The sequence below is a fragment of the Heloderma suspectum genome, chromosome 2, assembly GCF_057233095.1.
Source record: "Heloderma suspectum isolate Gila_16-S chromosome 2, 16-S_ref, whole genome shotgun sequence".
Lineage (NCBI taxonomy): Eukaryota > Metazoa > Chordata > Lepidosauria > Squamata > Helodermatidae > Heloderma > Heloderma suspectum.
This window is the reverse complement of record NC_139459.1, coordinates 268,059,296-268,084,076: the sequence shown is the minus strand read 5'-3', so window position 1 is coordinate 268,084,076 and position 24,781 is coordinate 268,059,296. Positions and strand designations below refer to the sequence as shown.

At 46.4% G+C, this 24,781-nt stretch overlaps 1 protein-coding gene across 1 annotated transcript in view; it reads left to right on the top strand.

The window, feature by feature from the left end:
• CCDC69 (coiled-coil domain containing 69) overlaps positions 1-21,779 on the top strand; it is a 56,485-nt gene extending 34,706 nt beyond the window's left edge. Inside the window, exons 3-9 of the mRNA XM_084839188.1 lie at positions 5,622-5,791; positions 9,082-9,169; positions 10,253-10,326; positions 12,113-12,214; positions 16,845-16,964; positions 17,713-17,810; positions 19,742-21,779. Of these exons, the coding sequence (XP_084695314.1) occupies positions 5,622-5,791; positions 9,082-9,169; positions 10,253-10,326; positions 12,113-12,214; positions 16,845-16,964; positions 17,713-17,810; positions 19,742-19,907 (818 nt within the window). The 3' untranslated portion in view covers positions 19,908-21,779. The remainder of the gene's footprint in view (positions 1-5,621; positions 5,792-9,081; positions 9,170-10,252; positions 10,327-12,112; positions 12,215-16,844; positions 16,965-17,712; positions 17,811-19,741) is intronic.
• Positions 21,780-24,781: the final 3,002 nt, after the last annotated feature.

Below are 24,781 nucleotides of genomic sequence, written 5' to 3'. Positions count from 1 at the left end.
CAGCCAGAAGCAAAGCATCTGGCATGGGGGAGACTGCAGGTGGATAAGGACATAAGAGCGGTGCTGGATCAGACCAAAGGTCCATTAGTCCAGCATTCTGTTCACAGTGGCCAACCAGCTGCCCACAGGAAACCCACAAGCAGGACATGAGTGTAGCAGCACCCTCCCACCCAAGTTCCCCAGCAACTGGTGTACTGTACATAGGCTTACTGCCTCTGATCCTGGAGGTAGCATATAGCCATCAGGACTAGTAGCCATTGGTAGCCTTCTGCTCCATGAGGATCATCTGTATGCCACCTTGGGAGGGCTCCTACCCTGAAAGGTGGCCAAGAAATATTTTAAATAATAAATTAAATTAAAGTTATGGCTGGGGAAAGGATCCCGCACCCCTCTCCCCACACACATGCACAAACATGCACATGTCTCCTGCTTTCCCTCGTGAATTGACCAGCTTCACAGGTGTTTGACAGTGAGCCATATTAGAAGACACGGGGGTGTTGCTGTTACACATAGTTTTCTCATCTCTCTAAATCAGTTGTCTTTGTGACCACTGGGTATACCTCCTAATACCCAGAAGCCCCGACTGGGACTTTGCTGGACCTATCTAATGACTGGCACACTGAAGAGTGCCAGCCAGCCCCCTGCATTGGGAAATAGCTCAACATGAAATATTTCCACCTAAGCATTCTGTATTGGTATTACCGATGCTGGAAAAGCTGGAAGGTTGGTATGTTGTTTTGGTTAGCAGCAGCCTCTCCTTGAACGTTAGATGGGCTTCAAGCTATATGATAAATCAGGGTAACAACAGAAGGCTACCCAGCTTGCCTGAAACACTGGTTCCTAATTTTTAGCAAGAGATCTCACTGAATGAGAAATTGCCTTCGGGATGACCCATCCCTTTGTTATGAAGAATCCCCTTGTACTTTATTGCATATAGCTCCCATTCTTCAGCACCCACTGTCATCTTTCTGATGATGTATTCAGTCCACAAGGTTCTTGTGAGTCATTGGCAGTTCCTGACACATCACCTATTAGTCGCTAACATCTGCCCATATGCCTATAAACTATCCTTCCCCAATCTGATGCCCTTTGAATATTTTGGACCCCAACTTCCATCATGCCCTGACCATTGAGAATGCTGGCTGGAGTTGATGGGAATTGTAGTCCAAAATATCTGGAAGGCACCAGATTGGGGAAGGCTGCTATGGACTTTAAATAGTAAAGATAATTAGGATTGAGGGGAGCCCTTGCCAACTAGCTAGATGTGAAAGCTATAGTGTCCACCATTTTATTTATTTATTAACTTATATTCAGCCTCTTCACTAAAAGTAACGCTCAAGGAGGCTAAAAAATAATAAAATACAGATAAAACAGCAAATTATAATTAAAACATAAACATTAATAAAACTGACACACACACATTTAAAAAAACATTGATGAAAAAAAATAGTACCCACCACTTACAGCCTGTTTCAACAAACAAGCCAGCTAAAAAGCAAAGTACTTGTGTGAATCAAAATGTCTTTGTCTGCCAATGGATGGTCAACAGCGATGGATGGAGCTAGCTTGGCCTTTCTGGGCAGGGAGTTCCAGATCCTGGGAATAACTATTGAGAATGATCTAGCACAGAGAGATCTGGGCCCAGTTGAGAATGGGATGGGCAGGGCCAGCCCATAAAATTTTGCAAAGGACAATATGGCACCCACCCCCACATTCCATATTCAGAAGCCAAGTGGTCTGGCAGTTGAATATAACTTCTATGCTGGTGACAGTGAGTGTCCTCTGCCACACCTGAGGGTAGCAGGTTAGCTTGAGGTGTGTGTGCACAGGGCAAGCTGTATGGCATACACAGTTCCATTCTCCAGCACCTCCCTGCCCATCCCACCCCTCAGCATCCGCTGCATGAGGTGACACCCTTATTCTGCCTAATGGTTAGACTGGTCCTGGGTGGGATGCTTTTTGAACTGGGGAGGTCTGCAGTCTGAACCTCCCCAGTAGAAGTTTGTCCCATCATTACTGACAGTGAGAACAATATTTTTCTCATTAAGTAGCATGTTGAAGTAGGTGGGTTGGTGCTCCCTCCTGCCATGTCAAGCAGCAGGCTGGGCCACTTATTGGTGAGTAGATCTCTCTGGGCCACTTCCTGGTGAGTAGATCTTTCTACACCGACATTCCAGCCCACCTTGGTAAGACACTCTGGAACCTCCCTCCCTGCCAGCAGATGTACCCATGAGAATGGCTCCAGCCTGCCATTTCAAGCTCAGCCTGGAATGTTTACTTGTGAGTAAATCTGTTCCTGGGTAGATGTGCCAGCTTATTGCTTAAACAGCAGTGTGGGCTAGCCATAAATTCTGGAAAAATAACTGGTGTGGGCTCACCTTTCTTGTGCAAAGTGCTCTGCAACCCCTATTCCATGCGAACAACCCTGCAAACTAGTTACTTTTTTTCAGGAGACACATAGAGGCTTAGAGAAGGAAACTTACCAAGAATATCCAACATTCCAAGACTGAGCATGGGTTTTTTTACACCCAGGCTGTCCAGATGGGTGCTAAATATAGTCCCCCTAATCCAGGTCTAACTGCCTTTTAAAACGGTACTCTTTGCAAGTAACTAATTATACAAGAATGTGCGTGAGGATTCACATCCAAATGTGCATCTCTTTGAAAGCAATGCAGCACAGACAGATGTTTTGAACTACAGCTCTCATTAGCTCCAGCCAGTGTAGTCAATGGCCAGGAATGATGAAGGATTGTGGTCCAAAGCATCTGGAGGGCACCACAATGGGAAAGGCTGCTATCTACTTGGTAGGTGTTAGGTCCCAAACTAGTCAAATGTATCTGTCCCTAAACAATGGAGCATTAGCAACAGTAAAGTAATTAGTAATGGTGAACCAATCCCATGTGGAACATAAATATAATTACTTTGAAAGTTCCCTATGAGAAACGTATTTCATATGATTTCATTTGTGCAGTATGTAAGCCTACACTCTTTGGGACATCCTGGTCCTGAGCGTACCTTGATATAACTTTTGTTAGGCAGGCAGAATTAGTGAGGTCAATTCCATATTTGTTGTGTAAGGTGAAGAGCTGCCCATGGTCAAAAGCCTTGACAGCCCTGCTGGCTCACTTAGTCAAGGAATTTCCCCCAAATAAGCAACACCTCAATTTCTGTCCAGTTGGGCAATGAGGCGAAAGCAGCAATGCATTGAAGGAGAGGCTGGCTTCCACCAGAGGATGAAAAAGGATCAGCTTTTGTCCATGCCAGTGCTTTCATATCTAGTAAAGGTGCAGCAGTACACTCTCCTAGTACACAGCCGTGCAATTAGGTCCTTTTAGACTCTGGACTGAATGAGCTTATTGGTTGGGGGCTCTTTAGATGGTAATGTGTGTATTATTTCGCTTTCTTCCAAATGTAGTAAGCCAGCCCTGCTACATTTGGGGGCTCTCCTGGTCATTCTGCTGAGTGGGGCCCTGGACATCTGCCCCAAACTCCCTACTGCAGAGTCCTAGCAAGGTCCCTGCTACTGCTAGGGAGAGTATAGCATTGCCTAGGGGGTGGGGTGGGGCTGCTCCCATTAGTTGAGCAGAAGGATAATCTGCAAATAGAGACAGCACTCCTCTGGTAATTACACCAGTCTGCGGAACAGTTCCCAAAGGCTTGGTTTCACACTGGTGTGCATACCCCTGGCTTGCATCTTGGGAAGTACGGATTTTGTAAAATCTGTTCTGTTTGCATTTTGTAGTTTCTCAAGTGACTTTTGTTTCTGTTGTCTGCTCATTGATGGAATCAGTTTTTTTCCAATTTTCCGAAGTTGTGCAAATTCGCATTTGCACAAATTTGCACTTGCATGAAGTTGCACTTGCAAAAATGTGCACCCCCCTCAAATGTACAACCCCCCCAACACACATTTTCATGCTTCAGCTTGTGGGCGAAATGTGCATTTTCAGCTGGAGTTTTTTATTTGACGTATTTTTCTATGACTACATATGTGAAAATTCCAGAAAGTAAAAAAAAAACCAACAGTCTGCAAGTGTATGGAATCTGTGTGACTCAGGAAAAGCCAGTCCATTGCGGAATCTGCAAATCAGGTTCATAGAAATCCAAACTCATTTGATTCCACTATGGATTTCTCCGACAGCCCTACTTGCATCACAGTGCAGGGCTTACAAGCGACACATTGCCAGCTGTAGAACAACCAAGGGATTTGGACGCACCATTCCTGATAATATTTCCATCTAGCTGTTGAGTTCCAGGGCACAATGTATAAATCATCATCATGTAATATAAGCACTTCAGATAAACATTTAATGTTTCAAGGATTCAAAGCACCTCGGACGCACAGGACTTACACATTACACTGCATCCTTCTTTTGCTGTATAATGATAAATACAAATCCTGCAAACTAGCTTGAGTTGCCCAACCAGGAAGCTGTACCAAACAATTCAACAATTGTGCAGAGCACTTTTTCAAGCTCAGTCAGAATTGGGTAATACAGACAGCCATCCTCCTTGTGCAGTTGTGATGAACGCAGAGGCTATGCTGGAGACCTTTTTCCTAATATAGACCTTAGTTGGATTCTTTTGAAATCGTACAAGAAACTCCTCTCCGTGGGCAGCTTTAGCCAGAAATAATGCTCAGCACAGGGCTCCCAGATCTGCGCACTTATGTATTTTACCCTAGAGTAGGCACGAAGCCCCTGATCCAGATCTTAGAAGCCCCTCTACGCCCCACACTAGGATCCCAACCTGCACCTACTCTAGACTAAAAATGAAAAAGGAAGTAGTTGCTATACACACTTTTAAAGTAATATCTGTTTGGGCCCTAAGGTCCATTAATAGTAATATATGCAGCACAATCCTGTGCATGTTTACTGAGTACTGTGCCACAGGGCTTACTCCGTGGAAAGCGTGCATATGAGGGCAACCTTGGTAATTATATGGTGTTCTTTCAAAGTGCTCCACAGACATACAGTATTAGTAATCCTTACAACAAACGGGTAAGGCAGACCAATATTATTATCTGCTTACTGACTGAGGGGGGTAAGAGTGAGTGACTTGTCTAGGGTCACCCAGTGAAACATGCCCAGTGGAGGCTGGTGGCTCCAATCTCAGTGGGGATGTGGATCTGTTCTGGGTTTCAGTCAGAACCAGCCAGAACTCTAAAGGACCTATCCAAGGTACTGAAACTATTTTGGGGATTGGGTTCAGCACCTTTTATAGTTCCTTTGGAGTTCTGGCTGGTTCTGACTGAAACCCAGAGTGGATTCACAGCCCCACCAAAATCGGAGCCACCAGCCTCCACTGAGCATGCCTCAGCTGAGATTTGCATTTGCGACTTCCACACCAGTTCTCTTCTAGAGGGGGCCCCCAAATAGTGCATGTCTGCATCCTGGACAGGCCATATATGGCTACCTCTGGCAGACATCCAAGGAGACTCTTTGGAATTCAAATCCTTCATTTGCCTTTGCAAATCTTGTCCTTCCAAAATGTGCCTTTGGGTTAAGAAAATGAGTTTCAGGTAAATGTAGCATGGAGGTTGTGTGTGTGTAGGGGGGGGATCAACCAATAATCATAAGGAATCATGTGCTTTCTTCTTCTTTCCCTCCTTCTCCTTGAACAAGCCAACACAAGCCATTTGCATGAAGAAGCAGAGAAAGGGAAGGGAGAGCTGCTGGAGAAGCAGAGAACTGAGGCTGCAAGTTTCCAACACCACCACCAGGAAGAGAAAGCGTGTCTGGAGGAAACGCACCACGCCGAGACGGAGAGGCGTAGCCAAGACATTAAAGTCCAGGTTGGAGCTACCCTGTTCCCTAACATTCTTGAACTGGGTCTGACTGGTGGTCAGCAAGATTCCCCATTTCGTTGGGGACTTACTCCCCCCACCACACCACCACACCAGTTCTCATGCTCAGCAATATTCTTATGGTTCACAGTTACAGAAGAGGAGAGGGTAGCATGGTAGTTAAGTACCTAATGTATTGTTTGGGGACACGACACACTATCAAGACATATTTATATAATCTGCCATATTTTGAAAGGTTTATGTCGAACCTGTTCCTTTGGGCCTTTTGTTTGGCCAAGGATAAAAAAGATGTTTCGTATTTCTGAAAATCCAAAATCTAACTGAAAATGCATTTTTTGTTTGTTTGCTGATGTACACTTTACTTTTTGAACTGAGTTGAAATGCCTGAGTTTAAATGACAAAATGCACGTGCCCGGGCACTAATTGAAACTGACGCACATGCACTTAAAAGAGGTTACTCTGCAATAAACAAAGAAACAACAACTGGGAAAGGGCTGAGCCCCCACTTCCATATTTATTGTGAGAAAACATGGCTACTTAAATGTGCATGTACCATTCATAGTGAACAGCACTATACACATATTGTGCCATTTAATCTTGGGTGCATTATGAGCTTCAATTCAAAATGTAAAGCAGAGATGGGGAACCTCAGGTCCAGGGCTCAGGTCCCGCCCTCCTGGGTCACAATCCAGCCCTCTGGGGTTCCCCAGTTAGCCATGCCTCCTTCTCATGGCCCCCCCTTTCCCCCAATAACCAGTGGTTTCCTAGTTTTGTGCAGTTTTTTTCTCATTCTAAAAGGTTGAGCTGCCTCTCCTAAGACCTGGGGGGTGTCTCCACAGGTGATTTGCTGTGAGCTGGCTGCATTTGGAGGTTGTTCAGGGCACATGCGGGCTGCCATCCCGCAGCCACCCCAGAGCTTTTTGCAAAAAAACTGGATTTCCTGAGACTACTTAAAGTCTGATTCTTTTCCTTAAGTTGGGTTCTCCCCAGTATAGTTGCTGTGTGCCCCAACCCCCGCATTTACTTTGGGTATGCTAGCCCTGCCCCGGGGTGTGCCTTTCACTGTGACCCAGGTCAAGGGGTGTTTCCTGTCCCTGTCTTTCCCATCCCTGTCTTTCCCTGCACAAACATATGTGTGTCTACTCAGAAGTAACTCCCTTTGTGGTCCCTGAGGCTTGTTCCCGAAATGCACACTCCTGAAGTTACTGAGATTCCCATGGATCGAAACAACACATTAAGGAGCCTTAAAGCTATGTCAAAGCTGTGTGTCTTTGATGTCTTCTTCCTTGCTTTTTGGAAGTAACTAATTTGCAGCTTTGCTTCTTCGCAGCATAGGGAGCTTCAGGGGAGGGAGAAGTCTGCAGCCATGTTTCTCCAATGTTTACTTAGCTGTAAGGAAGGACATGTGGGGGGAGCCGCTCTCATTGGTTGATCAGCCCCTGCCAGTCTGATGACATTTACTCCAAACCCCCACCCCACCCAGAAGTATGTTACTGTGCAGTGACTTAGAATGGTATGGCACACTTGTTTGTGGAGCCCTGCTTGGACCAAAGCCGATTCTCTGAAAAATCTGGGTAATTCTACATTTGTTTCTCCTCCTGCTGTTGTGGAGATCCCCCCTTAGTTACGAAGAGCTTTAAGCTACAATGTACTGGTATATTTTGTATATTTTGTTATTTTGGCTCCATCCCTTTGGCCCTGCCCCTTTGCATTCAGCCCCGCCTACCACTGGAATCCACCCCCCCCCCGAGCTTCTCTGAAGTCTGGCTCTTGGGTTGAAAGAGAGTTGAATTCATACTTTACATCTCCTGATGTAAAGTATGAATTAATTCAAACGGCTCAACGCGATACCTCTTTACTCTGAAGTTAATCTCATTGCATTCAGTTGGACTTTTTCCCAAGTAAATCTGCATATGATTCTAGCTTTAGCAGTCTACTGACTGACTGATCTTTAGATATCCAAGAGCAGCAGCGTCACTGTCCTATGCATGCCTACTTGGGAGTAAGTCCCATTGAATTCAGTGGGATCTGGGTTAGGATCAGGCTGTAGGTGTAGTTTTGCACCATTCATCGGTCCCAGACAATGGGAGCTCAGAGGACAAAGTGCATCACAGCTCAGTGAGTCCTGAAAAAGTGCTAGATTCTTCCTGGATGTTGCTTGGCACTGATTACTTGTTTGGAGAGTGAACAACATATACAGTGAAGAATGCATGTGTCCTTTAAAAAAAAGTATTTGCATTACTAAGATTGTGTAAATAAGCTCTAACTGAACAGATTCTACTCTGACAGATTTCTGGCAGCAAGTCGGCAGGGATGTGGTGAACTCCTGAAAAGAATTCACAACACATTTAAGAAACGGGACTTTATTTTTAGACTCTCTTAGCCCAACGCTCTTTTCCCCAGTGACAATAGGATGGAACAGGCCAGTTATAAAAGAGGCATAAACAGGCACTTAGAACTTCTTCTCAAAACACCTGTTCTAGGCCAGTGTTCCAAGGAGCCCTGGAATTCCTTGGAAGATTTCCAGGGGCTCCTCAGTGAGAAGATGAGTAATGGTGAATAAACTTCCCTGAAAGACAGCTTGCCAGCGCTGCCAATCTTCTCAAGCCATGGACAGATGTAGGAGAGCATCTGGGATGTATTCTAGGGCAGATGTGGGCAGAATAAAAGCATTTATTCTACCCACCCCTGATCAGAGTTTATTGTCTCTGATAAAAGTGTTGTTTCCCATGATGTACCCATATCTTGCAATCTTCTCTAGTCAAAGAGTGGTTTGTGGGTTTTGTCATGCTTCAGAGTCCTGTCAAACCTGTTTAACCAGAGGTGATAATGGAACAAAAGGTATGCTTGGGGTCACCACAGTAAAGGATGCTTCTAACAGCTCTCCTTCAAGTCTCTTAAAGATGATTTTCTGTCCCCAGCCTTAAAATTATAAATTCCTCAGAGTAGGATGTAAGGCATTGTGCACACTGATGGTAAGAGAGCCAGTGTAATGTGTAATGGTTAGAGTGTTGGAATGGGATATGGGAGACCGGGGTTGTAGTCCCCACTTGGCCATGAAGCTCACTGGCTGACTTTGGGCCAGTCACTGACTCTCAGCCTAACCTACCTCATAGGCTGTTGTGAAGAGAAAATGGAGAGAAGGAGGACCGTGTAAGCAACCTTGGGTTCCTTGGAAGAGGAAAAAAATGCAGGATATAAATGTAATAATAAAATAAATAAATGATCATGTATTATTCTAAATTTACAAAATAATATTCCATGCTCCTTTTTTATAGGTAGAAAAGGAGAAGGATTTACAGTGTAAGCAGCAACTGTCTGAGCAGTATGATGTACTGAAGAGAGAACAGGAAGAGAGACTCCAAGGTAAGGGCCGAAAACTTGTCTACTATGCATGTGAGCTTTCTTCTGCTTCTATTAAAACACTGATGAAAGGAGCCAAACATACCTTACTGTAAATGTGCATCTAGCAGCTACATTTTTTATTCATTTTTTGGAGTAGGCACAGAGCCCCTGATCTGGATCAGGACCTAGCTGAAGGGTAGGTGGGCTTTTAAGATCTGGATTGTGCCCTTGCACCTACTCTAGAGTAAAAGTGAAAAGAAAACGTAACTGCTAGACCTGCATTTAAAGTACTGTCTGCTTTGGCCCTAAGCAAATTGCAAGGCGGTGTTAACGTGTGCCATGTTTTCTTTTCTTCTTTGCATGATGGAGGCTCTGTGATCCCTTTGTTGTTGTTGTTGTTCAGTCGTTCAGTCCTGTCGGCTTATTATATTTTTCACTTCCTTTCGGAGTAACTGGGCAGCAGCATTCAGTGCTGTCCCTGCAGCTCTGTTAATTGTGTTGCGCCAGCGGGACCCACCACCGTGCAACAGGAAGCTAGTGCTTCCTAGAGCAACCCTGGAAATGAACTGAAATGCTTGTTTCTGGAACCCCCTTCTGCGAGCTCTGCCTGTCCCATTCAGAAAAAAAGCGTTTTGGTTCATTTCCGGTTGCTTTAGGAGGTGTTAGCTTCAGCAGAGGCTGGTGGCTCTGATGTCAGTGGAGCAGTGAGTCTGCTCCAGGTTTTGGTCAGAACTCTAAAGGAGCTATCCAAGGTGTGACTGGTGCTGACTGAAACCAGGACGGATTCACCGCCCCACTGACGTCGGAGCCACCGGCCTCCACTGGTTAGCTTCCTGTTGTGCCATTGGTGGGTCCCACTGGCGCATGGGCAGCACTGTGCCCTCTGTCAGCAGCAGCAACAGCAGCAGTGGCTTAGTCAGGACCATGCTCCATTCACTCACCTGCTCAGTCCTCTGGGCTCTCCTTTACTTCTGAATACATTCTTGAAACAGATAGTGCGATCTGTTAGCGCCCCACCATGTAATGATCAACCCAGGCTACATCAGAGCGGGGTTCGGTTCGTGCCTCCCTCTTGCTGACCATGGTTTGGTGTTCCTCTTGCAGAGCTCCAGAAAGCACACGGCCGAGAGAAGCTGCTCCTGACCGAATCCTTCCAGAAGTCCCAGGCCACTTTACAGGTGCCTTCCCCGCTCCCTCCTGCCACCTCCTCATCCGTGCTCCAGATTCACTGCAGAGAGAAGATGGCACAGATCCTCTCAGCTAAACTAACCATTTTGCACTACTGCACCGTATTGCCGCCTTAATTTTGTCTGCACCTGGATAAAACAGTCAGCCTCTACAGCAATTTGCCCCTTGGAAGGCATATGAGGCTGCCAAGTAGCAGCAATTGCCATGCTGTTTATTTCTGCTGAACGTGTGCGAGCTGCTTTTCGTTTAGGGACAAGCTGGATGAGACTGGTGGCTCCAATTTCGGTGAGGCTGGGAAACCATTCTGGCTTTTAGTCAGGACCAGCCGGAATTCTAAAGGAGCTATCCGAGGTGCTGAAGCCTAGCCCCAAATAGGTCCAGAACCTTGGATAGCTCCGTTAGAGTTCTGGCTGGTTCTGGCTGAAACCCAAAATGGCTGCAAAGCCCACCAAAATCAGAGCCACCAGCCTCCACTGTGTGTAGGGTAGGGGGGCTGGAGTCCTTTGGTCTCCAGTGCAGCCCCAGTCTGGATCAGGCCCCTATGCCTGTTCTTCGCATTGGAAGAAAAGCTTCCATTGACGTGAATGGGAGCTTTTATTCCAATGCAAAGAACAGGTGCAAGGAATGCAGCTGGGGTCATAATGGGGGCAAATAACTTCATCGCTGCATTGCAGGGCAACTTAAAAGCTTAGGAAGGAGCTGCTGTGTGGCCCTGAGGAGACAGCAGCGAGTAGCAGAACTGTTGGGCCTGACAAATTAGAGCTGGCTTAAGCAATTCTAGGCAGTGGTGCAACGAGGACTAGAATTTGGGGCCAAGGTCAGGGTTGGTTGGTCAGCTAGCCACGTACAAGGTTACAGAGCTCACTTTACTGTTTTTATTTTAGAAATGTATTACCCTGTTCTACAACAAAATGGTGCGTATTCCCAAGTATATGCATTTGACATCAGGGTAGCAGAAACAAACGTCATTTTCTTCCTTAATCAAGTGGTGCTATGATATAAGTGGATTTAAAATGTGAAACTGCACATGCTCAGGGTATTTTTTTAGTCACAGCTGGTAAATAGAGCTTTTTATAATGTGCTCTAACGTATCAGGAATATAGAAGCACTTGTAAAGTGTGGAATGGCAGTGGTAGGGGGGGAAGAGAAATGTTAGTTGTGTGCTTCACAATTGAAATAATACACATGGTTGTCTAAAGGCCCCCCTGCCTTGTAAGACCATTAAATTCAGTCTCTAAAAATACCTAGCTGCACCACGCATCCTACGAACCGCTGATTTTAAACTCTCTCTTTTTTTATAACTAGCTATCTCTCCATCACAAAAAAGGAGCCACAATATTACAAGAGTCATCTGCTGCTGGTCTCAAACACAGCACAATGAAACTGCAGCAGCATTCTATCTATTTGGTCATTGTGAAAATGTATTGCAACTTGATTCATGTTCTGAATGTATTTTGTGTATATGTATGCATGTGTGTGAGAGAGAGGGGTGGGAAGGAGAGAGGGAGAGAGAGGTGCATGCTGGGTGTCTGGATAGTGTCATTATATAGTTTGGTCACTAGGTGCCCCCAGACTTAGTTGTATGAGTAGAGTCAGGAGTTTCCTATTCTGTTCTGGTTTGAGAGAGACAATAAAATGCTCGCCTAGCTTCCTGACTGGCATGTCCGTGAAGTCCAAGCCTTCCATGACACCAGGAGTGGGAATGGAGGGAGAAGTATGTTCCTAATGGAGTTATGGACTTGTATGAACTGATTCTGCCTCATCTTTCTGCTCTAGGAGACCATAGACCACTTGAGTTCCCAGATGAAGTCTTTCCAAGAGAAAATGAAACGGGTGGAGGAGTCAATCCTGAGCAGAGATTATAAGAAGCACATCCAGGTACCATAAACAAAACTGCCATCATCTGTTGAGTAGAAATGTCTTTATCCTCTTATTAACAGAGACACTGTGCACTAGTTTCTCTCACTGCTGACAAAACAAAGACTAACACCTGTTCAGGCATTTTCCTCTCATGTGTTTAAACAATGCATGGAGGGGGCTGTATGTGCTAGCCCTGCTCCACCCCACCTCACCTCCAAATTTGCACTTTGAGGCTGAAGGCCTAAAGGGGGAATCCTCTCGTGTTCTGTTGACCATGGATAGTGTCCATGACTAACTTAAGTCCCATATATTTCAATGTTTGTTGTTCAGTCATTAAATCGTGTCCAACTCTTCGTGACCCCATGGAACATAGCACGCCAGGCCTTCCTGTCCTCCGCTCTCTTCCGGAGTGTGCTCAAGTTCATATTCATTGCATCGGTGATGCTATCTAGCCATCTCATCCTCTGTCGTCCCCTTCTCCTTTTGCCTTCAGTCTTTCCCAGCATCAGGGTCTTTTCCAGGGAGTTTTCTCTTTGCATTAGGTGGCCAAAATATTTGAGCTTCAGCTTTAGTATCTGTCCTTCCAATGAGCAGTCAGGGCTGATTTCCTTCAGGATTGACTGATTTGACCTCCTCGCAGTCCAGCGGACTCATAAGAGTCTTCTCTAGCACCACAGTTCAAAGGCATCAATTCTTTGGTGCTCAGCCTTCCTTATAGTCCAGCTCTCACAGCCATATGTTACTACTGGGAAAACCATAGCTTTGACTAGACGGACCTTTGTCGGCAAGGTGATGTCTCTGCTTCTTACTATGCTGTCTAGGTTTGCCATAGCTTCCCTCCCAAGGAGCAAGCGTCTTTTAATTTCATGGCCACAGTCACCGTCTGCAGTGATCTTGGAGCCCAAGAAAATAAAATCTGTCACTGCTTCCATTTCTTCCCCTTCTATATGCCAGGAAGTGATGGGGCTGGATGCCATGATCTTCGTTTTTTTAATGTTGAGTTTCAAACCAGCTTTTGCACTCTCCTCTTTCACCCTCAACAAGAGGCTCTTGAGATCCTCTTCGCTTTCTGCCATTTGGGTGGCTTCTGCATATCTGAGGTTGTTGATAATTCTCCCAGCAATCTTAATTCCGACCTGTGATTCATCCAACCCGGTGTTTCTCATGATGTACTCTGCATATAAGCTAAATAGGCAGGGTGACAATATGCAGCCTTGTTGAACTCCTTTCCCAATTTTGAACCAATCGGTTGTTCCATGTCTGGTTCTTACTGTTGCTTCTTGACCCTCGTACAGATTTCTCAGGAGACAGGTAAGGTGGTCTGGTACTCCCATCTCTTTAAGAATTTGCCAGGGTTTGTTCTGATCCACACAATCAAAGGCTTTAGCATAGTCAATGAAGCAGAAATAGATGTTTTTCTGGAATTCTCTTGCTTTCTCCATGATCTAGCGAATGTTGGTGATTTGATCTCTAGTTCCTCTGCCTCTTTGAAACCCAGCCAGTACTTCCGGTAGTTCTCAGTTCACATACTGCTGAAGCCTAGCTTGTAGGATTTTGAGCATCACCTTGCTGGCATGTGAAATGAGTGCAATTGTACAGTAGTTTGAACACTCTTTGGCGTTGCCCTTCTTTGGAATTGGAATGTAAACTGACCTTTTCCAGTCTTGTGGCCACTGTTGAGTGTTCCAAATTTGTTGGCATATTGAGTGCAGCACTTTAACAGCATCATCTTTTAGGATTTTAAATAGCTCAGCTGGAATACTGTCATCTCTGCTAGCTTTGTTGTTAGTAATGCTTCCTAAGGCCCACTTGACTTCACTCTCTAGGATGTCCGGCTCAAGTTCAGTGACCGCACTATCATGGCTATCAGGGACATTAAGATCTTTCCTGTATAGTTCTTCTGTGTATTCTTGCCACCTCTTCTTAATCTCCTCTGCTTCTGCTAGGTCCCTGCCTTCTTTGTCCTTTATCATGCCCGTCTTTGCACAAAACGTTCCCTTGAGATCTCCGATTTTCTTGAAAAGATCTCTAGGCTTTCCCATTCTATTGTTTTCCTTGATTTCTTTGCATTGTTCATTTAAGAAGGCCTTCTTGTTTCTCCTTGCTCTTCTCTGGAGCTCTGCATTCAGTTGGACATATCTTCCCCTTTCTCCCTTGCTTTACGCTTCCCTTCTATCCTCAGCTACTTGTAAAGCCTCATTAGACAGCCACTTTGCTTTCTTGCATTTCTTTTTCTTTGGGATGGATTGAGTTGCTGCCTCCTGAACAATGTTACGGACCTCCATCCATAGTTCCTCAGGCACTCTGTCTATCAGGTCTAATCCCTGAAATCTATTCCTCACCTCCACTGTATATTCATAAGGGATATGATTTAGGTCATACCTGAACGGTTTAGTGGTTTTTCCGACGTTCTTCAATTTAAGCCGAAATTTTGCAACAAGAAGCTCATGATCTGAGCCACAGTCAGCTCCAGGTCTACTTTGGCATTCCAATCCCCTATGATGAAAAGGACATCTTTTTTTGGTGTTAGTTCTAGAAGGTGTTGTAGGTCTTCATAGAACCGATCAACCTCAGCTTCTTCGGCATCAGTGGTTGGGGCATAGACTTAAATTACTGTGATGTTGAATGGTTTGCCTTGGATTCATACTGAAAACATTCTATCGTTTTTTAGATTGTACCCCTGTACTGCTTTTCCCACCCTTTTATTGACTATGAGTGCTACTCCATTTCTTCTAAGGGATTCTTGCCCATAGTAGTAGATATAATGGTCACCTGAATTAAATTCGCCCATGCTTGTCCATTTTAGTTCACTGATTCCCAAGATGTCGATGTTCAATCTTGCCATCTCATGTTTGACCACCTCCAGCTTACCTTGATTCATTGATCTTACATTCCAGGTTCCTAAACAATATTGTTCTTTACAGCATCGGATTTTCTTTTCACCACCAGACACATCCACAGCTGAGTGTCCTTTCGGCTTTGGCCCAGCCGCTTCACTCTTTCTGGCGCTACTTGGAAATACCCTCTGCTCTTCCCCAGTAGTATATTGGACACCTTCCGACCTGAGGGGCTCATCTTCTGGCGTCATATCTTTTAGCCTTGTGATATGTTCCATGGGGTTTTCTTGGCAAGAATACTGGAGTGGGTTGCCATTTCCTTCTCCAGTGGACCACATTTTGTCAGAACTCTCCGCCATGACCTGTCCGTCTTGGGTGGCCCTGCATGGCATAGCTTATGGCTTCACTGAGTTACACAAGCCCCTTCGCCACAACAAGGCGAACTATCCATGAAGGGGATAGTTCAATGAGTCTATGCTATATAGGACAAACATTGGAGACTATACCATGCTAAGAATCCCCCATGTGAGTGGAACCCCAAACCTCTGTTTGAACACGTGGAGGAAAATCTCTGAAGGGGGCTAATGTGTGTGTGGGGGGGGGAGTGGGTTCAAAGAGCAGTGTTTCCTGGGCATAAAAACTAGGGAAAGACAGAAGTGCTTGTAGTAATTGTAGTAATTTAGAGACATTTCCTTACAAGAAACATTGGGATGGGAATTTGGAGATGATCCCTAGAGAGTGGGGTGAGGGGGTGGAGCCTGAACTGGCTGAGGGAGCTCCAGCAAAGAACTGTTCATTGTTATAACTCTGTTTAATAAAACCACCATGTTATCTTCTTCAGACATGGACCCAAACTTATTACAGTGCTTATATGCTCTTGCTCTAAGCAGACATTTGGCGCTGTCCAACCGTAAAGACAATGAAGTCCACTAGAAGCGTCAGAAGCCCCACAAGGCAAAGCAGTGCTCTGTCCCTCACCCAGTGAATGCTTCACCCAGTGAACCCAGTGGTAACTTGACTGCATGAGGGCCTGGTGGTCCTGAGGTTTGCCTCAGGAGCACCTGTTACAGTGTTGGAGTACCTGCCCTCTGGAACACACTCCCTATTGACATTAGACACTCGTCTCCAGTCTAGAACTTGAGATGTCTGCTTAAGACCCACCTCTTCATGCAGGCTTTCCCTGAAGTGTGACCCAGTTGGCATAGTTATGGGTTGAATTGCCAACCAGTGATTATTTTATTGTATTTTTATGTTATTATTGTTCACTGCTTTGATAGTTCACTGGAAAGCGGTATGCAAACCTGTGTAAACAAACAAACAAATAAATAATAAAATAGTTGTCACGGAACAAAGGGAATGTCACCTCAAATGCGGTGCTTTCCATGGAGGTGGTGCACCTGTTCATCTCTGAGTCATCAAGACTGCAGTGCTACACACTGCCCTGGACATATAGTCCCACTGAGCTTGTCTGAGTAGACATGCTCAGGATTGCACTGCAAGTAATGTACCTGCATGTATGGATCAGACCTTACAATTATAATCAGAAATCCAATATATATGTACTGAGAAGTTCCCACTGAGTCAGCGGGGCTTCATCCCAGGTATAAGACTGTAGCTGTAGTCCGTCTCCAAAACTTGGATGGGGAGAGGCTGAACCCTTGGATGTAGGTGCGTTCCTATGTGGCAGCTGTGAGTACGCCTGAACATGTACATCGGTATATATGTGTGAAGGGATGTAAGTGGCTGCAGGAGTTTGCCGATCTTCTCGTTAATGGTGCATATTTAAAATTTTTCCCTGTTGGTTTTTCTAGGACTATGGCAGCCCCAGCCAGTTCTGGGAACAGGAACTAGAGAGTCTGCATTTTGTCATTGAGATGAAGAATGAACGCATCCACAACCTGGACAAAAAGCTGCTGAACCTGGAAACAGTGGTGGGCTGGATGAATTAGTTTTCACAGTTGTTCCTAGGAATTAGTAGAGACTTGTAGAGGGGACCTTTGTGATCCCTCCCTGAATGGCCACACTCTGCCCTCCAAAGTTGGGAAGCCCTACAGACTTTTTTTCTGGATACCATCAATATTCTTTAGACCAGGGGTGTTCAAACCTCAGGCTCGGGGGCCAAGTCCAGCCCTCCAGGGTTTCCAGATGACCACACTCCCTTTCCCTGCCTCTACCCCCTTTCTCTCGACCACTGATCGTTTGGTGGTTTCCTGGCTTTTGTGCAGTTTCCCCCCATTTTAGAAGATTAAGATGCCTCTCGGAAGCCTTGGTTACTGCCAGCAAGAGCTTGAAGCTACAACATGCTGATATTTGGGGTGATTTGGGGCCCACCCCTTTGGTCACTGGCCCCGCCCACCACTTAAATGTGGTCCCTGAGAAATGGAATTCAGCCCTTGGGGTGAAAGAGATTCAACACCCTCCTCTAGACCACCCAGTTTCTTTGGTTTCCTGCAGAAGACAAAACATTAATAGCTTTGCACTCCTAGTCTACAAATATGAGCTTGTGGTTGACAGCCAAACAAGTATCTTACCAGTTTACTAAATACCAGTGTACGTACCAATATGCAACCTTTGATACGTGAATGTGTTTGGGAAGCATTTTCTAGATTTCGGGATGGTATCGCATCTGCAATACCTGTGTCTTATCTGCCGTTTGATCATTGTTCTGGCCTGTTACAGATGGAGAGAAACTTGTTGCTTGAGGAAAAGCTTAAAACCCTTCAACAGGAGAATGAAGATCTCCAAGTACGGATGCAGAACCACGTGGCAGTGACAAGGTAATCTTTTCAGCCGCATGAAGTATCTCCAGCATGCCTAGCCTTTGTCAAGGGGTCTGGTAGGTGAGCTGGGGAGATGCATGTAAAGCAGGTGTGTTGAACCTCTTTCAGCCTGAGGGCCAAATTCAGATTTGGAGAAGCTCTCGGGGGCCTCATTCCAGTGGTGGGTGGGGCCAAAGGCAAAGGGCGCAGGGCCAAAATACCAACCTGTTTTACCTAGGGGGAGCAATCCTATGTGGATAGACAGCCACCTTTGAACTTGGAGGCGACCACCTATCCAGTGCAAGGAGGGCGGAGTGTGGAGGGGATCTTCTCCTCCATGCTCCGGCCGCCCTGCATTTGTGGATAGATGGCCGATTTCGGTTGTCTAGCCATGGGACCTTGGAGCGTGGGGGGGAAGGCATGACGATGTATAGGAAGCATTGTACTAGCACTTCCGCACTCCCCACCCCTGGGAACGCACCCTTTTGCCCCTCTCTGCACTGCTCTTAGAAGCCCGGAGCCCAGGGACATTCCTTGCTGCTTATGAGGCAGTAGGGGAGGTGGTTTTCCGGGCACTGACCTTGGAGCGCAGGCTCTGAGGTCAGTTCCTGGCAACCGACCAATCCTATGGCCGTCTGGCAACTGTCTAGCGGCCCTACAATTGCGCCCTAAAGCTGTTACTGCCAGTAACTAAGCCTTAGGAGTGGCATTTCAGCCTTTTTCGAATGGATAAAAAAGTACAAAAGCCAGGAAACCACAGAAAGTAGGTGGTTGGGTAGGGGAAGCAGGAGCCATCTGGTGATGTGGGGAAGAGGGAATGGGGGAACCTCAGAGAGCCAGATTTGGCTCATGGGCCTGAAGTTCAACAGTCCCGCTGTAAAGTATGCCCAGAGAAAGCCTTTGGTCCAGTAGTACCTAGATTCAGTATGCTTGCCCTGCTGTCCTGTATATCTGTATGCAGCCTGTCTGGACTTGCAGGATCAGCATCGCTGTGGTAGTGGCCAGTCAGCTACTGTAATAACAAATCCTTGTGCTAGAAAATACCCCTTCTTTGATCTACTTCCTGTTCAATTTCCTGTGTGCTCTGGTGACTACTACTGGAGAAGTTTCCTCAAAGAGTCCGGGGGAGTGGCTGTTTCAATAAGCAGCACTGCCAAAATGCAGGGCTCTAATAAGCTCTTTTCTGGTTTACTTATTTTTTAAGCATCACTCTGAATATCTTTAGTATAGCTTTCACCAACCTGGCGCCATCCAGGTATTTTGGACTATAACTCCCATCAGTCCAGGCCACCATGGCCAATGGCCAGGGATGATGGGAGTTGTGGTGCCAAACATCTCCCCACTTTTCCAGTATCAGATCGGAGGGTTGGGGGTGGCTGCTCTAGTGTGTTTATTTCATGTTTATTTCATGTTCACTTCATTCTGTTTTCAAGACCATTCGGTTCTCCCACAGTATAGTTTTCATACAAAAGAGGTGGGAAAGTGCTTATAATTAAGAGACGGGGGAATCAGTGACTTTTGAGCTTGTCAAGATTCTCCAAACTCTCCACCTTGAAGCTCAAATCGCTTCACTCCCATTTCTGTTTTACTTTTTGTTAAAATGGGAAAAGTGCACATTTCAGTATGCATTTTTATAACATGTAGACCCAAATGCTCACTTTCCCCCCATACACTAAAGTATGGTGAAAATGCTTTAAAAAAAAAATGTGTGTTTTCCTAAAGTACACATTTTATGAACGCAAGCTCGGGAATGTGAAAGCTTTCTCTGAAAACGGTGCTCCCATTCACGGTTGCGAACGGGGTAAATACAAGTTAAAGAACCAATTGAAATGAAATTCTCCTACTTCCCTTCTCATAATGAAAACTGATGCCTGTCTCCCTCTTGCCAGCTGCCCTGCACCTTCTGAAAATGGTCCCAACATGTTTTCCTGTTTGCTTCTGCTTTACAGGCAACTGTCTGATGAGCTCCTGACGATTCGCGAGGCCTTGGAGAAGGAGTCGCAGCTGAGGGAGCAAGCCCACCGGGAGAAGGAAGAGCTGCTGTACAGAGTGCTGAACGGCGATTCCGCCCACACCTTCCCCATCTCCACGGAGGCGACGCTCATCGCGACGTAGCACTCTGAAGGGCCAAAGAGACTGATGTACGCCAGGCATGGGGGGAGGCAGGCAGAGAGGATGAGGATGAAAGTGTCCCACCCTTTCATTCTTGCCCTTCTCCCGTCACCTAGACTTAGAGCTTAGTGTGCGGTGACACACGGTGCGCTGTGATGCTACGGTGTAAAAACGGTTCCTGAGGTACCACGTGCTTTGATTCTCTCCTATCAATGGCCTCGTCATTCTGACACTTGAAGAGGTTAAACTGTCCTGCCTCAGGAAAGGTGGTACTCTTCCCTCCCACCACACACACACGCACGCACACACACACACACCCATACATCCCCCCAAAAGTCAGCCTTAATGCTAGTCAAGAGACAACGTTAAACGCTACAGTGTTGAATGCTAGCCAAGAGACAATGTTAAACCTACCAACATTTCAGTCTATGCAAACAAGCACTGTCCAGGGGCGTTCCGCCCCACGCCCCACTGGGAGGTAGCAGAATTAACTACCTCGGACATTAGAATACATGAGTTATGGTGGTGTCCCAATTACCCTTAGAATAATATTTCAGTAGTTTTGGCTGTAGGTGAGAAGAAGCCATAGACAGTGGGAGTGGAGATACAAATTAAATCTGCTGGACCAGCTCCACAGGCCAAATACTGCCCTCCTGAAGTCCCGATCTGGCCCTCTGGGCCTGGGCTTCCGCAGCTGGCAATGCCCCCTTCCCCCTGACTGTTCAGTGGTTTCCTGGCTTTTGTGTGCAGCTTTCACCCATTCTGAAAGGTTGAACTGCCTCTGCTAAGGCTTAGTTACTGGCAGGAAGAACTTTACGCTACAATAGGCTGGGATGTTTTTGTATTTTAGCTCCACCCCTTTTGCTTTTGGTCTTACCCCCTTTTCCTTCAGCCCTGCCCACCACTGGAATGCAGCCCCCAAGAGCTTCTCCAAAATGGAATTTGGCCCCCAGGTTGGAAGAGGTTCGGCACCCCTGCACTAGATATTACAGGAAGTTACATTTCCATGATTGCTTTGATCTGAGCTGGAAGAGCAAGACCCAACCTCAAGCATTTTATTGTATTCGTAAATGCAATGCTTTGGAGGACTTAGACAAAAATATGGATGTGAACTTTTGTAACCGAGGTGTGCCTTAGGTGTTCTCCAGGCCGCATGGTAGCCACTTATCCATGACCAGGTCCCCTGTGGCTGAGAGAGAGCTTAAAAAAGGACTCCACTCTGTGGGTAGGGCCTGATCGCTGTAGGTCGTCCCTGCCGTGATGGTGGTTGGTCTCTGCCCACATGGCTGGATCATTTAAACATCGGAACAGATGCATTGGAGAAGCATCTTCCACATAGCTGGGAGAAAACTGAATGGACATTTCCTCCAAGTCTGTTCCTTCCAGAAACAATATGACTCTTTCCATTTCAACAGCAAGTATTCCGACTGCTTTCACAGGTCCTTTCTTTCTCAGGTCAGATTTTCTGTGACTCCGCAACATCACATCAGAAACAGCCTCAAAATGCTAGCATTTGGACTGCAAATCCAGGAGGGCTGCTTCTGGCTTCTTTTTTAAAAAACGGGACTGTCTTGTGAAACTGACAAAAGAGGCTGCCCTCTACCGGCTGTGATGTGGTGCTATTAGCTGCAGAGAAAGGAGCTATTGTGTGTCCAAATCGGAGAAGGTACTGCAGAGGTGCATAGCAGCAGGCACATTTGCAGTGGTGTAAAACGAAGAATTGGAATGGGAGCGAAGTGAGTGTAACATGAATTGCTCTAATCACAAAGCATTTCATATGCCCTGTGCTGGTGGAAATGGTGACCTCTAGTGCAACGTGCACATAGAATGTAGCAAATAAACACTGGCTCGTAACTAGTTCTGAATGTTCAAGGGAAGCCAGTGAATTTCTAGTTTCTGTCTGGGGAAATGGAACATAGTTCCACACAACGTTTGAGCAATGCAGCCCACCAGCCGTGCGTAGTACTGACTTATCAGGTCCTTGATGTTCCTCCGCCCCCCGCCTGTTTTTGAAGTATCTAGCAAGCAGCATCAAACTACACATTAAGGGTGCAATCCTATGCCTGTTTAGACAGAGAAAAGGCCTACAACCCCCAGCATTCCCCAGCCAGCTGGGGAATGCTGGGAGTTGTAGGCCTTTTTTCTGTCCAAACAGGCATAGGATTGCGCCCTAAGTTAATTACGTAGCATGTAGCTGAGCAGTATCTTTTTTTAAAACTCAAGAGTAAGTGCATGCGGCCCCAATTTGGATTGGGACCACCATGCACCAGGAGGGGAGGATTAAACCTCCCCCCGTGACACACACACACTGCTTCCCAAAATCAGTTGGTGTCAATGGAGGCTTTTTCTCTTTTTAAAATCCCCATGGGGGAAGGATTTGGGGAAGCAAATGGTGGTGACAGGAGACTGAATCCTCCCCTCTCAGTGGGCAGTGGACCCAATCCTAATCGCTAGAGTAAGAAAAAAGTAATCCTCAACTACATGCTACACACTTAAAGTAGCATGTTGTTTGACTGTGATCAATGGCCCTAGTACAGCCTTACCCGACCTGGGGCCCTCCAGATGTGCTGGACTACACCCCCTAATCCTCAGCCACATCTGGAGGACACCAGGTATGGGAAGGCTGCCCCAACACACCACCACACATGCCTGGTGGACTGTGTTAGATTCAGTGGGCTGAAGGCCTAATATAAAGGGTTGGTTCCATTTCTGCCGCTTCACTTTGTGGCCGCAGAACTCCTGCCAACCTTCTTGGTTCCTGGAATTATGTTTCAGGGAACAAAAATGGGATTCTCTCAATCTTGACAAGTCTTTAATTGTCAGCAATCATCTATGTCCCAACACCAGGAAGAGTTTCTCTCTGGAGAAGCACACCCACCTTGCAACTGAGATATTTTATCAAGCCATTCACCATGAGGAAATTCTTTGAATGGTTTCCAGCTAGGAAATCTACCACTACGCCACACCAGAGTGGTGATGACTTGGCACATGCAGGCGAGAGTGATCTGCTCCTAATTGTTGATCATGCTGAGTATCTCGTGTGCGTGTTGGTGAAAGCCCCAGCTCTTTTTCTTTCCCCCTCCTCCTTTTTTTAAAATGATGAACTTCAAACGGGTGGGATTTTCTGCATTCATCATGTAGGACACAAGTGGGCAACCTGTGGCCCACCAGAAGTTTTGGCCTTCATCTTCCACCAGGATGCCCCTTCTCAGTGTTGTTGTTGATGATGATGTTCCTCTTTTTGTTTCTCAGAACTCCTCTGGGAGATGTTGCCTGCAATTCTAAACCCACATACGGGGGAGGAAGCCCCATTGAACCCAGTGGGACTGACTTCTGAGTAGAGATGCATAGGATTGCGATGTTCCCTATTTCTAGGTCCACCCCACCCCAATTTTGCCGCATCCCAGCAATCTGCTGCAGAACTACTGCTCCCCACCCCATTTTTTCCCCATGTGTGCACTTTTGCCTACTGCTTCCACCCCCTCCTCTTTCTCCCCTTCTCCCCCCCCCCCTTGCAGTGCAAGGCAAGATTGTTACTGCAATCAAGTGATCAAGAGAGAAGTGATTTTACATAACAGAGGAACTACAGAATATCAAAGAAGCACAACAAGCAATCGCAATATAAGGGAGCATTGGAGAAGTGAAAGAGCACTTTAGGGCGAGTTATTACAGTTAGCCTTTAACCCTTTCACTGCAGGGGAGTGAGATTTATTTCTTATTTCTGAGTAAACATGCACAGAAGGGGGGAAATGTTAAAGATTGAAAGCAGGCTACCTTGAGTGATTGAGTGTCCCCACTAAAATGGTAATGTGAGGGTTCGCTGCTGCACATTTTGCTGCCGCTTTTGCGGTTTTAAAGGGAAAATTATTTTTTTTACATTGGGTGGGGAGGGTCAGATATAGGTTTTTGAAGGGTGGGGGTGCTAACACACACACACTGCGTGTGTGAGGTGGGGGTGCTAACACACACACACACACGTCAGCAAGTGATTCTTCTGACTACCAAAGGTTGAACAAAAGCGACAACAGAAAAGACGTTTTGCTGCCTGATGCAAAGGATAACACACACGCGCTGGGAGATGAATCTTATTTTGACACTGGTGATGGCACAGTGCCCTCCTGAGGGCAGCAGGCTAGCTTAGGGGGCACAGGGGCAGGCCCTGTGCTCCATATAGCTTTGTCTTTCAACAGCTCCCCCCTGCCCCATATCTGCCACCTGAGGTGGTTGCCTCACTCTGCCTCATGGTAGGCGGCCCTGACAAAAAGCCCTTCCCCCTTAATCAGGCTGCTGAAATCAAGAAAGGGGGTGGCTGGGCGGGCGTGGAGACAGGAATAGATGTGGGTGTGAAAGGGTTTGTGTGTGAGCTCCAGTACATTTCTGTACTGAAAATGAATTCCTGGGCTGAGCAAGTGCTCTGTGGCACCTTGTTCCTCATTTCTATGTCCCCCTTCCTGAGCCACTATTTTGCACCTGGCTCTGCTGGGTGGACCTTGGGGATCTAGTGAAAAACAAAGTAGATCCTAAAAGGCTCAAGCCTGCCCACTCCTGAGTTAGGGCCATAAAAAAAGGTAAAGGTGTCCCCAGCCAGTCGTGTGTGTCCGACTCTAGGGGGTGGTGCTCATCTCCATTTCTAAGCCGAAGAGCCAGCGCTGTCCGAAGACGCTTCCGTGGCCATGTGGCCAGCATGGCTGAACACCGAGGTGCACGGAACGCTGTTGCCTTTCCCGCTGAAGCGGTACCTATTTATCTACTTGCAATTTCTTGCTTTCGAACTGCTAGGTTGGCAGGAGCTGGGCCTGAAGATGGGAGCTCACTCCGTCACGTGGCACTCGGGTCTCGAACTGCTGTCCTGCTGACTTTCCGGTCTGCAATTCAGC